The following is a 16,604-nucleotide window of genomic DNA, read 5'->3' as shown; positions in this document are numbered from 1 at the left end:
GATAATATCTAAACTTTTTGAATTTAATTTTGTCTTGGCAGTCACAGTAACCCAGTAACAATACAGTACATTTCTGCAGTTGATCACCTCTAGGGTCAAGGAATCTTTTTGCTTTTTTTTTGCAATAGTGCATTTTAAGGTGGCGTAGTTTTCCTAGACATATCAAGTCATTTCCAGAGTGCACTGAAGCATTTCTACATGTGCTTATAAAGTCATAACCACTTGTCTGAAATGTTTAAAATGGTGTTTTTCAACCTTGGGGTCAGGACACCATGTGGGGTCGCCTGAAATTTCTAGTAACTGATGAAAAAGCGAATTTTTTAAATATATATATATATATATATATATATATATATATATATATATATATATATATATATATATATATATATATAATTTTTGAAAGAGTGATAGAAATACAGAAATATGTTTACAAAATAAAAAGTGAAATGCTTGTCCAACAAGGGACTGTGATGACAGTAGTTGTATGAAATGCTTGTGACATTGGGAATGGGATTTGGGTGTTTCAAAGATTTTTTTATTTAAAAACAAAATCATTTCAGCTGTGTTTGGTTTCACTCTGTTCCTCTTCTTTGAGATGACTTCTCCAGCTTTGGAGAAGACCCTTTTGCAAACAAACTAACTAACTAAATAACTAACCTACTAACTAACTGACCTACTAACTAACTAACTGACTGACCTACTAACTAACTAACCTACTAACTAACTGACCTAACTAACTAACCTACTAACTAACTAACTGACCTAACTAACTAACCTACTAACTAACTAACTGACCTACTAACTAACTAACCTACTAACTAACTAACCTACTAACTAACTGACCTAACTAACTAACCTACTAACTAACTGACCTAACTAACTAACATACTAACTTACTTACTATCTAACTAACCAACCTACTAACTAACTAACCAACTAACTAACCAACTAACATACTAACCAACCTACTAACTAACATACTAATTTACTTACTAACTAACTGACCTACTAACTAACTAACATACTAACTTACTTACTAACTAACCAACCTACTAACATACTAACTAACCAACCTACTAACATACTAATTTACTTACTAACTAACCAACTAACTAATGAACTAATGTTTGTCTGTATGTGTGCCTAATATGTGTGTATGTGTATGCAGGTATATAAATCAATGTGTGTGTGTGTGTGTGTGTGTGTGTGTAACTCTGTGCCAGTTCATCTGTTGTTCTACTCTTACCGTAAACCTCACCTTCTTTTGTTCTAAATCACTGAAACTGTAACACAAGTCAAACTCCTCCTCTGAAACCCCACAACCTTCTGGGGGACTGTGTCCATTTATGAGCATTTGGACTTTGACATCCCGCCCTTCATTCAAAGCTGCAGTGACACGTGACGTAATGAAGCTTCATTTGAGGAGTCACGTGATTTTTCGCCTGGTGACGCGAGGTTTCGAAACATCTTGTCGCGATAGTTCCGCTGTGAAACCCCGGCACGGAGTGGAGGGTCACATCAGCAGCTCCAGGTCCAGATGTCCAGGTGTCCAGATGTCCAGACCATCAGTGTTCGTTTGTTGAAGTCGAAGACGTTTAGTCGAAGGTAAGAGTGACATTATTTATGAGATAATCTTCCAGTGAAAGTGAGTTTTATGTGAGTCCACTGGGTTGGAGGGGTTCACACGTACTTGGTTTAAAACAGACCAGAGTTGGTTTCTTCGTAAAGTCCAGACTGTTTTTTTTTTTCAGGTGTCAGTACAAACATAGGAACTGTGACTGGACCCAAACAGTGGAGCCACAGGTGGTCTGAAATGAGCTGAGGTCACTGTTAACTTTCGTTTTTCTCCCTTTCAGATGAAATGGCGCCATCCAAATAAAACCCCACACATACACTACATACACAAACACAACACACCTGTCTGTCACAACTGTTGGGTTTTTTTTTTTGTACTAAATTGCGGTTATTTCACTTAAAACGTACAGAAACCGCAATCAGTGCTGATAGGAGATGTGCCGAGACTTGAGAACCTGTGTCAAGTAATGGAGAGGGGTATTTGCATAAAGGCTTACTTCCTTTTTTTTTTTTTTTTTTTTTTTTTAACTTTATTTAAACCTTTGATGCATGAATTATGAGGACCTTAGTCAAGATTTTTTTCCTGAGTGTTTTTATTCCTCTTGGCATTTATGGAGTTACAAAAAAGTCCACTCAGCTAGGCACCATGCCTGTAACGCAATATCAAAAAGTGATATACTGTGTGAAAACTATGAAATAAAAACATTTTAAGGTCAAGGTTACTTTATTTGTTCCCGTAGGTAGATTTGTTTTGCAGTCTAGGTGATTGCCTTGGCATTACAACAACACATACACTAAACATGCAAGACAGGCACTTGATCACGCTTACAGACAGGACAGAAAGTGCTCAGTGTTCCACCATTCATCTGTATAGCAGCATGGATAAGTAAAAGAATAAAATGGATAAGATCAAATAAATTAAAACAAGATGTAATAAAACACAATAAAAACCAGAAAAGATAAAAACAATCCAGGAAAAAAATCAGGATAAGAACATAAAATTTAAACATTTGAAATCACAGTAATAATAAATAGAGCAAAGAAATGGAATAAATAACTAAATAAGTTAATAAAGTGTAATGTCACTATTTCTTATTGAGCTCAGTGATGGCAACAGGAACAAAGCTGTTTTTATAACGCTGTGTCCTGCACCTTGGGACTAAGAACCTCTGTCTAGAGGAAAGGAGCTGAATTTCCCCTGGTAAAGGATGGGAGTCATTGTTAAGAACTGATGAAGCCATCCTCTGGACCTGTTTAGTGGACAGGGAGGCGGGACAAGACTGGGACTCACCAATCAGGCGACTGGACCATCTGACTATTTGATTCAGTGAGTTTTTCTCTGCAGCTGAGGTCTGACCGAACCACGCCACCAGGCAAAAAAATAAAACAGATTCAATAAAGGAACGATAAAACAAAGTTAAAATGGTTCAGTCAATGTGGAAGTGTTCCAGTTTCCTAAGGCAGTGGAGGCGCTGATGGCCCTGTTTACACACAGATCTGCAGTTTTCATTAAAACTCAGTTTTTCATCAATTATCGCAGCTAATCTGATGTTTTTTCACATTTTAACATACTCTAACACTAGTTGTTACTCACTTTATGGAGATATTATGCAAAAAAAATCATTTTGTTTAAGAAAACTGTTAAGTAGTCTAAAAACTAGAAACAAATTGGGGTTAATACTAACTAAGGGTTAATACTTGAATGTTTCTGCCAACGGAAAGTACTTTGTGCCAATTATTGTATTTATTTATTTATTTTCAAAATACAACTTGGTTAAATTATTTCAGTGTGTGTAAAAGTTCTTTTTGAACATTTTGAGCAGAATTTCAACAATATCGCGATAATAATGATAACCGTGATCATTTTGGTTACAATAACCGTGATATGAAATTTTCATATCGTTACATCCCTATTTCAGACGCATAAGGTTTGCTTATCTGGAGTACTGGGAGAGACAAAAAATTAGTGGGGTTTAATGGACTCTTATGTTGATCTTTTTTTTGGGGGGGGGGGGTATTGTTTTTATATGTCTAAAATAAAACATTCATTGGTTTGTTGTGGTTTCAGATTGAAGTCGACAGTATGAGTCTGAGCGTAGATGAAGAGGACGGAGCACAGTTATCTATGAAGGATCCTCCAGGGGGCAGTAATGAACCAAGACCCTCCGGTCCACCGTGAGTCCACTGGTTTACACTAATTACTGATTTACATTCAGCTGGTTGGTCTTCATTTGTTAAACAGCAGTAAATAAAGACATGAAGACAGAAGGATGAGGAGTTCAGAGTTTCCTTTTTAATTTGGTGGTGAAGTGGAGATGAGTCGACATCTGCAAATTGAACCAACATCACTGTCTGATAACAATAAAATGATATCAGGGTCGAAAAAACAGTCCTAGATGACCTTTGTCCTCTTCTAACTCCACATAAATTTAATTACATGCGCTTAAAATGACAGCTTTTACAATAAAACTTTGTTACTGTCATGAAATCAGCTCATTATCATCATGTCTTTTCTGATTTCACTTCTTAAGGAACATCTTCATAATTATTTAGTTGAACAAAATGATAATATAATGTCATTACTCTTACTTCCAAAAGCTAAGTTTTAATAGTTTTAGGACATTTTTAAAAATGAAATGATTTTTAAATGACTTTATAAAACTGTTAATAGTCTGAAACATGTTGCCCTTCCCCAAAACAGAAAAACAGATCTATGACAATAAAACTCTTCTTTCTGCTAAAAAAACGTCCTGAAATATCCAGAGGAAATGTTGGAAGATTTCGTTTTTAACATCCAAATGTCTCCTTCAGACCCAATGAAAATCCAAATCAGTGATGAACAAAGGTCAGAGAAGATGAAGCGTTCAGAGCTTAATGACACTAACATACTGTTCAATCCAACTGTTTACTGTGTTGATAAAATGACTTTATTATTTTACAGACCCAGATCAGAGTCTTCAGCATCTGTCTGTCTGTCTATGAAGAGTGACTGGTCTAAAGACGCCCCTCCAGATTTTAATGAACCAGGACCCTCTGCTCCACAGTGAGTCCACTAGTTCACACTATTTACTGATTGACATTCAGCTGATTGGTTTTCATTTGTTAAATAGCATTAAATAAAGACAAGAAGACAGAAGGGTGAGGAGTTCAGGGTTTCCTTTTTAATGTGCTGGTTCTTCTCCTTCATCCTTAGGCTTTGGGGTTCTCCAAGGCTCTGTTCTAGGACCAATCCTGTTTTCTTTGTATATTCTGCCCCTGGGGTCCATTTTTACTCCTGGACATCCTGGGGGGGGTTATAGTTTACTTCTTCAGGTTTTACAAAATGCAACGGGATATCATGACTGATGTAAATATAGGCACCACTTTGAATTGGCGTTTTATGTATTTGCATTATAAGCTTTCTGTTTGTATGTTTATGCTGTTATTATCCTCCTGTCCAACTGTTTACTGTGTTGATAAAATGACTTTATTATTTATCAGACACAGATCAAAGTCTCCAGCATCTGTCTGTCTGTCTATGAAGAGTGACTGGTCTAAAGACGCCCCTCCAGATTTTAATGAACCAGGACCCTCTGCTCCACAGTGAGTCCACTAGTTCACACTATTTACTGATTGACATTCAGCTGATTGGTCTTCATTTGTTAAATAGCATTAAATAAAGACGAGAAGACAGAAGGGTGAGGAGTTCAGGGTTTCCTTTTTAATATGCTGGTTCTTCTGCTTCATCCTTAGGCTTTGGGGTTCTCCAAGGCTCTATTCTAGGACCGATCCTGTTTTCTTTGTATATTCTGCCCCTAGGGTCCATTTTTACTCCTTATATGGACATCGTGGTGGTGGTGGTGGTGGTGGTGGGGGTTATAGGTTTCTTCTTCAGGTTTTGCAAAATGCAACAGGATATCATGACTCACATAAATATAGGCACCACTTTGAATTGGCGTTTTATGTATATGTATTATAAGCTTTCTGTTTGTATGTTTATGCTGTTATTATCCCCCTGTCCAACTGTTTACTGTGTTGATAAAATGACTTTATTATTTATCAGATACAGATCAGAGTCTCCAGCATCTGTCTGTCCGTCTATGAAGAGTGACTGGTCTAAAGACGCCCCTCCAGATTTTAATGAACCAGGACCGTCTTCACCACCTGGACAGACTGGACAAATTTGGACCAAAGTCCAACAGTTGGTGACCAGTCCTGAAAAAAAGAATGAAGACCCTGGGCCTTCAAGGTGATTTATGATCAACCTGGACCTACTTGTTTTCTCTAAAAACCTCTAAGCTTCCTAGCACCTCCTGCTATCAGAACGGGCTCTCTGATTGGCTGCTTTATTTCCTCATTCAAACAGATGATAGGTCAGTACATGTAGGATTAGAGTTCAAGTGATGCTCATTGCATTTGCATTTCTATTGTCACATGTATTAGTTTGTTCTTCAAGTTAATTAGAGCTGAATAAATATAACCCATTAAGGAAGTGAAGGTTATTGATGAATAATCCAGGTTTAAAACATCATTAATATGTGATTATATCCACAGAGGGAGGAAGAGGAGTTCTGGTCCTGAAGTGGACCCGCAGTCCTGTTATTTGTGTAAGAAGGTCCTGACTGATCCGGTCCAGACCAACTGTGGACACTGGTTCGGCAGACAGTGCATCACTTCATACTGGGACCAGTCCAGTCCATCAGGAGACTCCTCCTGTCCCCAGTGTGGAAAGAGATCCAGAACCACAACTGGACCGCAGGTGGACAGCACTGTACAGAGTAAGACTGATTCTGTACATTTAATCTAAACCAGGGGTCTCAAACATGCGGCCCGGGGGCCAAATGCCAAAGGTTCCAATCCGACCTGTGGGATGAATTTACAAAGTGTAAAAATTCCACAGTCAAAGCTGTCAAACTCATTTTAGTTCAGGTTCCACATACAGACCAATATGATCTAAAGTCAAATAAAAGCAAAAAAAAAAAACTACAATAAATAATGATTTGATATTTTCTTCTCGATTTGATGTGGGAAAAAAAATTACATTATGCCTAAAAATTATGACAACTTAAAATTTTTCTTTGTTTTATAGCAAAAAATAACATTAAATTATGACAATACTAACATTTATAAACTGTCCTGTAACAATAAAATGTGAACAACCTGAACAAATATGAACAACCTGAAATGTCTAAAGAAAATTAAGCACAATTTTAACTATTTTCTGCCTGTTCCTCAGTGTTTAGTGTCTTTGCAGATCCGATCCATAATGCACATGTACAAATGATAAGTTGAGGCAGATTATTGCTAAAATTGCACTTATTTTTCTTGAGAAATTTCAGTTTTTTCAGGTTATTCACATCTTTTTTGTTTGGATAGTTTATAAAAGTAAGTATTTTCATAATTTAGTGGATTTTTTGCACTAAAACAAAGACAAAAATTTGAAGTTGTCATTATTTATAGGTTGTTATATTATTATTTTACTGGTCCCGCCCACTGGAGATCGAATCGGGCTGAATGTGGAACCTGAAAGAAAATGAGTTTGAGAGCCCTGATCTAAACCATCAGGTCAAGATGAAATATTTTCTTCATGTCTTTGACCGGTTTTAATCGGATCAGTTCAATCTGACAACCTGAACATGTGTTTGAAGTGCAGATGTTTTTATCCAGGACCAAGACCTGCTCAGCTGTTCCATGTCCAGCTGTGTGTTAGTCCATCATCAGTTCATGGACAGATGAGCAGAGCCAGGTCTAGAGTCCTGTATTTGGAATCTGTTGTTGTTATGAACTCAGAGAAACCGTGTTTTTATTGTGTGGTTTCAGATGAACATAAACTCAGTCTGAGGAGCAGATGTGAATGTGTGACTGAAGGAACTGATGAAACAGGAAGTAGAACCCGTCTAAACCGGATCTACACTGAACTCTACATCACACAGGGACAGAGTGAAGACATTAATACCCAACATGAGGTGAAGACGCTGGAGATAGTTTCCAAGAATGTCCTCCAAGATAAACCAATCAGGTGTCAGGACATCTTCAAAGCCTTACCCGACCAGCAGAACCCCATCAGAGTGGTTCTGACCAATGGCGTGGCTGGAGTTGGAAAAACCTTCTCGGTGCTGAAGTTCACTCTGGACTGGGCAGAGGGTTTAGAAAACCAGGACGTCAGTCTGGTGGTTCTGCTGTCGTTCAGAGAGCTGAACCTGGTCAGAGATGAGCAGTACAGTCTGCTGACGCTGCTCCATGTTTTCCATCCAACGTTACAGAAGGTCACAGCAGAGCAGATCAGCGTCTGCAAACTTCTGTTCATCTTCGACGGCCTGGATGAAAGCAGACTTTCACTGGATTTCCACGACTGTGAGGTGGTTTCAGACGTCACTCAGAAGAAACCAGTCAACGTCCTGTTGACTAACCTCATCAAGGGGAACCTGCTTCCATCAGCTCTCATCTGGATAACTTCCAGACCTGCAGCAGCCAATCAGATCGATCCTTCATGTGTGGACAGGGTAACAGAAGTCCGAGGCTTCACTGACCTCCAGAAGGAGGAGTACTTCAAGAAGAGATCCACTGATGAAGATCTGTTCAACAGAATCATCCTACACATCAAGACATCCAGGAGCCTCCACATCATGTGTCAAATCCCAGTCTTCTGCTGGATCAGTTCTACGGTTCTGGAGCACATGTTGACTTCAGACCAGAGAGAAGAGCTGCCCAAGACCCTGACAGACCTGTACTCACACTTCATCATAGTCCAGACAAAGAGGAAGAAGAACAAGTATGAAAAAGGACATGAGATAGAGCTGACGGAGGCTGATAGAGAGGTTCTTCGGAAGTTGGCGAGGCTGGCGTTTGAACATCTGGAGAAAGGAAACCTCATGTTCTACCATGAAGACCTGGAGCAGTGTGGTCTGGATGTCACAGAGGCCTTGATTTACTCAGGACTCTGTACAGAGATCTTCAAAAGAGAGACTGTGATCCTCCAGAAAACCATCTACAGCTTTGTTCATCTGAGTGTTCAGGAGTTTCTGGCTGCAGTCTACATCTACCACTGTTACACCACCAACGACAAAGAGGTTCTGGCGGGGTTTCTGGGAGACTGGAACCATAATTCAACACTCGATGAGTTCTTGAAAAAAACCATGGAAAAATCCCTCAAAAGTGAAAACGGTCACCTGGATCTGTTTGTTCGTTTCCTTCATGGCCTTTGTCTGGAGTCCAACCAGACACTTTTAGGAGGTCTGTTGGGTCAAACAGACATCAGTCCTGAGACAATACAGGCAATCACCAAGAACCTGAAGGAGATGAACATTGGTTACATCTCTCCTGATAGAAGCATCAACATCTTCCACTGTCTGACGGAGATGAACGACCACTCAGTCCATCAGGAGATCCAAGAGTTCCTGAAGTCAGAGAACAGATCAAAGAAGGAACTGTCTGAGATCCAGTGTTCAGCTCTGGCCTACATGCTGCAGATGTCAGACAAGGTTCTGGATGAGTTGGACCTGAAGAAGTACAACACATCATATGAGGGACAACTGAGACTAATCCCAGCTGTGAGGAACTGTAGAAAGGCTCAGTGAGTACTTGTGATTATTAACGTTATTTTTCTGTCATTTTTTTGTTTGTAAAATAGTGTGTGTCAAAGAACTGGTGTTAAAAGAAACATGAAGCTAGCTTTGTCAAGACGTAAATATTCAATAAAAATTGTCATCGTATTTAACTTTTCCTTCATGTGCAGACTTGCCCACTGTGGACTCTCGGAGAATCTCTGTGAAGTTGTGGCTTCAGCTCTGAAGTCCAATCCCTCCCATCTCGTTGAATTAGACCTGAGTTTTAACGTGAATTTGACAGATTCAGGAGTGAAGATTCTTTGTTTTGGACTGAAGAATCCAAACTGCAGACTGCAGACTCTGAGGTCAGTTCACTATCTACACCAGGGGTGTCAAACTCGTTTTAGTTCAGGGACCACATTTAGCGCAATGTGATCTGAAGTGGACCAGAACCAGTAAAATAATAACATAATAATATACTGTACATATATTTAAAAAAAATAAATATAACAACTCCAAACTTTTCACTATGTTTTAGAATGAAAAAAGTAAAACTGCATCAAGAAAGTGTTTACATTTACAAACTATCCTTTAAAGAAAATGTGAAAAACATGAACATCCATGAACAAACTAAAATTTTGTAAGAAAAATAAGTGCAGTTTTAACAATATTATGCCCCTGCGATCTACAAAGACACAAAATGTTTAATAAAGGACATAATATTATGAAAAAAAAAATTGCTCTTACTTCTCTTAAAAAAATTTCATATTGTTCATATTTGTTCAGGCAAGGACTGTTCGTAAATGTAAACTTTTTCATGTAATTAAACACTTTTTTTTTTTTTTACCTAAAACAAACAGAAAAATTTGAAGTTGTCATTATTTATAGGTCATTATGATATTATTTTACTGTTCTGACCTGTTTCAGATTGAATTGGGCTGAATTTGGCTCCTAAACTAAATATCTTCAGTGTAATTTTTGCATTTCACAATTTCATCCCAAGGGCCGGACTGGACCCCTTGGCGGGCCGGTTTTGGCCCCCAGGCCGCATGTTTGAGACCTGTGATCTACACTGTCTATAAGGGCATTACTGATTTCAGATTTTTTCAGATCGACTTATTTGTCAATAAAGTCAAAGTCGAATCGACAAGTGTTATGATGACGTCATCACATTGACAGTGAAGGAACAACACAGACACACAGCCGTTCAACAATGAGCACCTTCTACTAAAGTTCACTGTAACATTAACAATGTACAGTAAAGAGCAGAACAAAAAACTTGCAAGACACAAGCATCAACAGTCCTTCTCAGACATTTTAACCAAACAAAAAATAGGCCTGCATTGTGGGAAGTGGAGCTCCAGCCGTTTCCGCATCGTGTTTGTTGCACGTCGCGCCAAAATTCCGAAGGTAACCGAGTTGCCTCCTGGCTCTGTTTGTAAACACATGGTTTGTTTATGGTGGAGTACACTTCAAAATTGTTCACCGTGAGGGAAGAGATTCAGGTGGGTAATCACAGAAAGACTTACAGATTTGTGATACTTAGGCTATGACTCGGGTTTTACAGATTTGATGAAAAATTGGTGACAAAAGTCTCCCGCAGCTTTAAATTAAAGCACAGTGTTGGGTCATTTATGGACTTCAGTCTACATCATTTATTCTTTTTTCAGGTTGTGTTCCTGCAGGTTATCGGAGACCAGCTGTTCTTCTCTGGCCTCGGCTCTGAAGTCCAATCCATCCCATCTCATAGAACTGGATCTGAGTTCTAATGACCTGAATGATTCAGGAGTGAAGCTGTTATGTGGTGTACTACAGAGTCCACAATGTCGACTTCAGGTTCTGAGGTCGGTTCTCTGTTTGCTGATATTTTGTATATTTATACGTTTTTTTTTTTTTATTCTTCACATCTCGATGATGAGGCAGGGGCAAACACTGAACAATTATATCATAGAATATTTCTTTGAAAAAACTAAATTCCTCTACTCAGAGGCATTGAGTCCACTTGTCCATGAGTCGGAGTCCAACAAACCTTGTTCATTTTCTAAGGTTTTAAAGTTTGACATTAAAATGAATATTTGTTTGGTAAAAAGTTAAATCTATGATTGAAAAATCAGCCACTACTACTTGAAAATTAATAGAACACAGTAATTCTGAGCTGCATGTCTGAAAACATCAGACTGGTTCATTAATGGACTTCAGTCTACATCAGACACATGCACAGACAGTTTGGGGGGGGGGGGGGGGGGGGGGGGGGGGGGCAGGTGTTCAAGCCAAAAAAAAAGGCCACAATAATCAATAATGACTTACAGAATTTCTATAAAGCTGTCAACACAGTACACACATTTTTTTTACTGTTTTCTGACATTTTAAGCATAAACATATTAGTAATATTCCACAATATACCTCACCGGACTGTCATGTAGCTCAACTTAAGACCAACCTTCATTTAATAATTACAATTTTAAATGACAGCAAACTAGTGTAATAGTCTAATTTGCAGAACAGTCAAACTGTCGGTAAATTCTCTGCTTGCCTGTATCTCTCTCCCTTTCTCTCTACATTAAACATGACAAACGCCAGTAAACGACTGAACAAGGCTTTAAAGTCACAGATTTCCTGAGGCTTTTTTTGTTTGTTTGTGTTTTTGTTTGTTTTTTAGGAAACATCGGGCCAGTAGCTTCGTAATGTTTTCAGTGGCGCTAATGTTATGGTTAATTTAGCACCAAACAATGTCAGGGGATTGCACAAACACTGTCATGACCTGTCTGTCTAATACTGTGGGTCAGAGAAGTAGGCAGCAGCAGTTTGGCCTGGCCTGGTTCAGCACTGCATGAGCGCTAAGTGGAGGAGGAAAAGGAAGGGGCGCAACCGGCGGGGGCTGGTGAGCGACATGGAGCATGGTGGGGCAGATTTCTCAAAAGAACTCCTATCAAAACACATTTGTGGGGAATTGATGACAGAGTATTTTGATTCTTAACTATTGATGAATGAAGCAAGGTTATTATTGTTAACGAAAACTAACGAAATGACGAAAACTAGAATTGTAAAAACATTTTTGTTAACTGAAATAAATAAAAACTATAATTAACAGAAAAAAACGATAACTAACTGAAACTGTATTGTTTGCTTACAAAACTAACTAAAACGGATAAAAATTCTGGATACAATTCCCTTCGTTTTCGTCTTTTTCAGTGTCGGATTGATATAAAATCGATTTATTTCCCTCAAGCAATTTTAGCTGCTGGCACCATATGATATTTAAGGGTCTGTCACTTGTGTTCACTTGTGGTTTCCAGTCGTCTTCTGGTCCCCACTCTACCTGGAAACATGGAGACTAAAGTTGGGAGAAAGCAGCAGAGTCCTGTCTGGGATTTATTTGAATACGACAGAGAAGAAGAGAAAAGAGATTAAAAAAAAAATAATAAAAAAAAAACTAAACTAAAACTAAGCATTTAGAAAATAATGAAAACTAATAAAAACTAGCAAACCTGCTCTAAAAACTAATTAAAACTAACTGAATTAGGGAAAAAAAGTCAAAACTAAATCAAACTAAACTATAATGAAAAATCCAAAACTATTAGAACCTTGGAATGAAGAAACAATCGGGCTTCAGCAGAAAGGGCACTTTTCTCATCCAGGACAAAAGGGTAGGAGCTTGAGCATCACTAAGGGTCTGTCTGTGCGCATGCCATCATTATATTATGTTGTATTTTATTGTTATTATTTATTCTTTATTCAGGTTGACTTTCTGCTGTTTATCAGAGACCAGCTGTTCTTCTCTGGCCTCAGCTCTAAAGTCCAATCCATCCCATCTCACACACCTGACCTTGGAATATAACAACCTGTTGGATTCAGGAGTGAAGCGGTTGTGTGATGTACTACAGAGTCCACAATGTCAGCTTCAGGTTCTGAGGTCAGTTCACTGTCTGCACAGTCCCAGTTTGTCCCAGTTTACATTTCATTAACATCTGAACCTCTTTTATGTACAAGTCAAATGTACCGTACATCTGCAAACGACCACAGAACTGTTTATTGAAGACAACGTTCAGAGGTCCAAAGTGATATCATGACTTGTGTAAATTTACACGCCACTTTTAATTGGTGTGTTATCTGTACACATTATGAACTTTCCACATGTATGTTCAGGCTGTGTCAAATACCACACACTGAGGGGTATGGTCATGTGAACCGGAGATCACGGCGTAAATTGACATGCGATCAAATGGTGTTGAATAACACATGAAAGGTCAAAACTGCGTAGGTCAGGAGTGTGAAACTCATTTTGGTTCAGGGGCCACATTCAGCTAAATTTGATCTGAAGAGAGCCAGACCAGTAAAATTTGTATATTATTATGTTATTATATGTCAACTCCAAACTTTTCTCTATGTTTTAGAGTGAAAAAAGTAAATTTACATCATGAAAAGGTTTACATCTACAAACTATCCTTTCAAAAGATGTGAATAACATGAACAAACTGGAAAAATAAGTGTAATTTTAACAATATTCTGCCTCAGTTTTTCATTTAAACATGTAAAATTATAACTTGCAGATCACAGTGGCTCTACAAATCCACAAAACATTCAGTAACAGGCTGAATATTGTTGAAATTGTACTTATTTCTCTTAAGACATTTCAGATTCATATTTTTTTAGGTTATTCACATTTTTTGCAAAATTAATCTTTGTTTTAGTGTAAATACATGAAAATATTTACATTTACAAAGAGAAAAATTTGGAGTTGTTATTATGATCATATTTTACTGGTCTGACCCACTTTAGATCACATTGGTCTGAATGTGGAACCTGAACTAAAATGATTGTTAATATCTTAGTGTAATTTTTGCATTTCACAAATTCATCCCAAGGGCCAGACTGGACCTTTTGGCGGGCTGAATTTGGCCCCCGGGCCGCATGTTTGACACCCCTGGCGTAGGTATAGCACGCCAAATGCCATATGAACTGGTGTGACATACAACGCAATTTCATGAGACCAGTCTCAGTTTCTAAAACAGTTTGATTTGAGTCAGATCAGTTTGTGGACTGTAATTGAACCAAGTATCAGTGTGAATGTCCGACCCTGATGAATGTGTCCAAAGTCATTCAGTAAATGTGCAATACAGTAAATAAATAAATACAATACAACAAATGTACAACAGTAATAGATTTTCATCTACGTCATTTATTTTTTATTCAGGTTGAGGGGCTGCAGGTTATCAAAGACCAGCTGTTCCGCTCTGGTCTCAGCTCTGAAGTCCAATCCATCCCATCTCACACTGTTGGATTTGACCAAAAACAACCTGAAGCAGGAAGATGTGAAGGAGCTGAGGGATCTTCTGCAGAGTCCAGAGTCTTCTCAGCAGAAACTGAGGTCAGTAAATGTCGGAGTCGGTCCATGTCAGTTTGTTGAACAGTTTCAGGTTTAGAGAACAGTCGACCAATCAGATCAGATCATGGTTGGCTGGTTAGTGTTTTTTTTCGTCAGTACGATAACTTAACTGATTCCTGGTTTCTTCTTCTGTCTTCATTCATCAGATGGTAGGGGTTCTGATCTCTGTACCGGTCTTGGTGATCTGGGCTGTGTGTGGACCAGCTGGATCCTGATGATCTCCACATGTTAAAGCAGCAACAGCTCCTGTTACAAAGGCTGAGACTGGACCACATCACTGATGTGAGAACAGCTCCACCATCAGAGCCTCAGGTCCACCCACATCCTGGTCTTCTGGAGCCCTGGTCCTGTTCTCTGGAGCCCCAGGGCTTGTTTCTGGGTTAAATAGTGAACACACCCATCAGTGCACCCTTCATTGCAAATACTGAGCTAACGATGGGTCAGCTTAAGGAACGCAAAATCCCTTTCTGGGCTTGTTGCGTTTGCTAAACCATCGTTCGCTCAGTATTTGCGATGAAGCATGCGCTATTTAACCCAGAAGGAACGCCTCTGCTCCTGCTGTTTCCGTTCATCTGTCAGCATTATGGTTAGAATGAAGAATCATTATAGGCTATCTGTGACCCTGGACCTCCTCCCTCATCCACACCTGTCTGGATGGACAGACTGATCATGAAATCATGTTGTATGTCACACCAGTTCTTGTTGCATTTGGCGTGCTATACATACGCAGTTTCATCCTTTTGCGTGTTATTCAACGCCATTTGATGGTGTGTCAGTGTACACCAAGATCTCTGGTTTACATATCCATAACCAGAAACCCTAAAGCTAACCCTAACCCTAATCACGCTAGCTGCTAATCGCACTAATCCCTAACAGCTAATCACGTGTTATTTTACGTGGTGTGAACATACACGTGGAAAGCTTATAATGCGTACAGATAACACGCCAGTTAAAAGTGGTGTGTTTATGATATCACGTTGGGACTGACTGACGGTTTTCAGAATCTGACATCAAGAAAATTCAAACTATATACATCAAATACCCGGTTAGCCCTAAGACAAAAGAAGTCCACTTCAAATTTTTAAATAACGTGTATCTATCCAATGAACTGCTGAGACTGAGATCTGGCACTGATTACAACAGCTGTAGTTTCTGTGAACAAGATACTGAAATTACCACTCATCTTTTTTTTTGAATGTATGTACACAACAGCTTTTCTGGAGAGATTTTCAAGACTGGTTGTCAACCAAAATGGTTCTATCTGTTCCTCTTACCAAGGAAGACATTATCTTTGGTGTCATTTTGAAGGTCAACATGTATGACCTGATCTTAAACAACCTATTACTGTTAGCTAAATATTTCATTCACAGCTCCAAATGGACAAAGACAAAGCCTCAGCTCTTTAAGACTGATGAAAAGGATAAATGCAGCAGCTCTGCACAGTGCATAAAATGATCTTAATATTTTCAGTGACCTCTGACCTCGCAAACTCAGGGATGCCTATGTCTTTATGCACTTTATTTGATTTTTTTCCCTTCACCATTTTTTTATATCTTCTCTGCAATAATTACTTCTAAAGTACTTCTGCCTTTTGATATTCTATGTGCCTTGTTGTATACCACATTTCATGTTCTGTTTAAATGTGCCAGTTTTGTTCTGTGTATTTCATGAATAAATATAAAATTATAATAATAATCCCCCCCCCCCACTAAAAGGTTTAATGTGGTTAATGTTTGTGCCACATTACTTTGTTTAAAATGGTAGTGTTGCTTTTATATGCTCATTTGATTTCTTGATAAGGCACATGAAACAGTGAAAGTGTTCTTTCTGTATCAGCTCTTAAATCTGTAAGACCAGATCTAGTCTTGGTTCTTATCTACAATTTGCACAAAGTGCAGTTCCCTCTTATGGCCATAAGGTGCAATCTTTAATGCACATTTGTATGTTTGATGTTTTAATGTTTCTGCCAACAGAAAGTACATTGTACTTGTTATTTTATTTGTTATTTTGCAAAAATAAAACTTGGTTAAATTATTTCAGAGTGTGTAAGTACTTTTTGAACATTTTGAGCACATTTCAACCATTCCGCCATAATAATGATAACTGATAATTTT

General features: G+C 38.4%; 1 protein-coding gene across 3 annotated transcripts; it reads left to right on the top strand.

Annotated features, from left to right (window-relative positions):
- Positions 1-1,491: 1,491 nt before the first annotated feature.
- LOC115427323 (NACHT, LRR and PYD domains-containing protein 12-like) lies at positions 1,492-16,516 on the top strand. 3 transcript variants are annotated; one of them, XM_030145837.1, is made up of 12 exons: positions 1,492-1,608; positions 3,647-3,753; positions 4,520-4,621; positions 5,059-5,160; positions 5,621-5,806; positions 6,112-6,335; positions 7,378-9,130; positions 9,293-9,469; positions 10,775-10,948; positions 12,844-13,017; positions 14,299-14,472; positions 14,637-16,516. In XM_030145837.1, exons 2-12 carry the CDS (start codon positions 3,662-3,664, stop codon positions 14,641-14,643), a joined length of 3,165 nt encoding a protein of 1,054 aa, XP_030001697.1. In that variant the 5' UTR covers positions 1,492-1,608; positions 3,647-3,661; the 3' UTR covers positions 14,644-16,516. The 3 variants fall into 3 exon arrangements, with proteins under 3 accessions (XP_030001697.1, XP_030001703.1, XP_030001712.1); XM_030145843.1 differs by lacking the exon at positions 5,059-5,160; XM_030145852.1 differs by lacking the exon at positions 12,844-13,017.
- Positions 16,517-16,604: the final 88 nt, after the last annotated feature.

The sequence above is a fragment of the Sphaeramia orbicularis genome, chromosome 1 (genome assembly GCF_902148855.1).
Source record: "Sphaeramia orbicularis chromosome 1, fSphaOr1.1, whole genome shotgun sequence".
NCBI classification, from domain to species: domain Eukaryota; kingdom Metazoa; phylum Chordata; class Actinopteri; order Kurtiformes; family Apogonidae; genus Sphaeramia; species Sphaeramia orbicularis.
The sequence above is the reverse complement of the archived record's forward strand: the minus strand, read 5'-3'. Positions and strand labels throughout refer to the sequence as shown.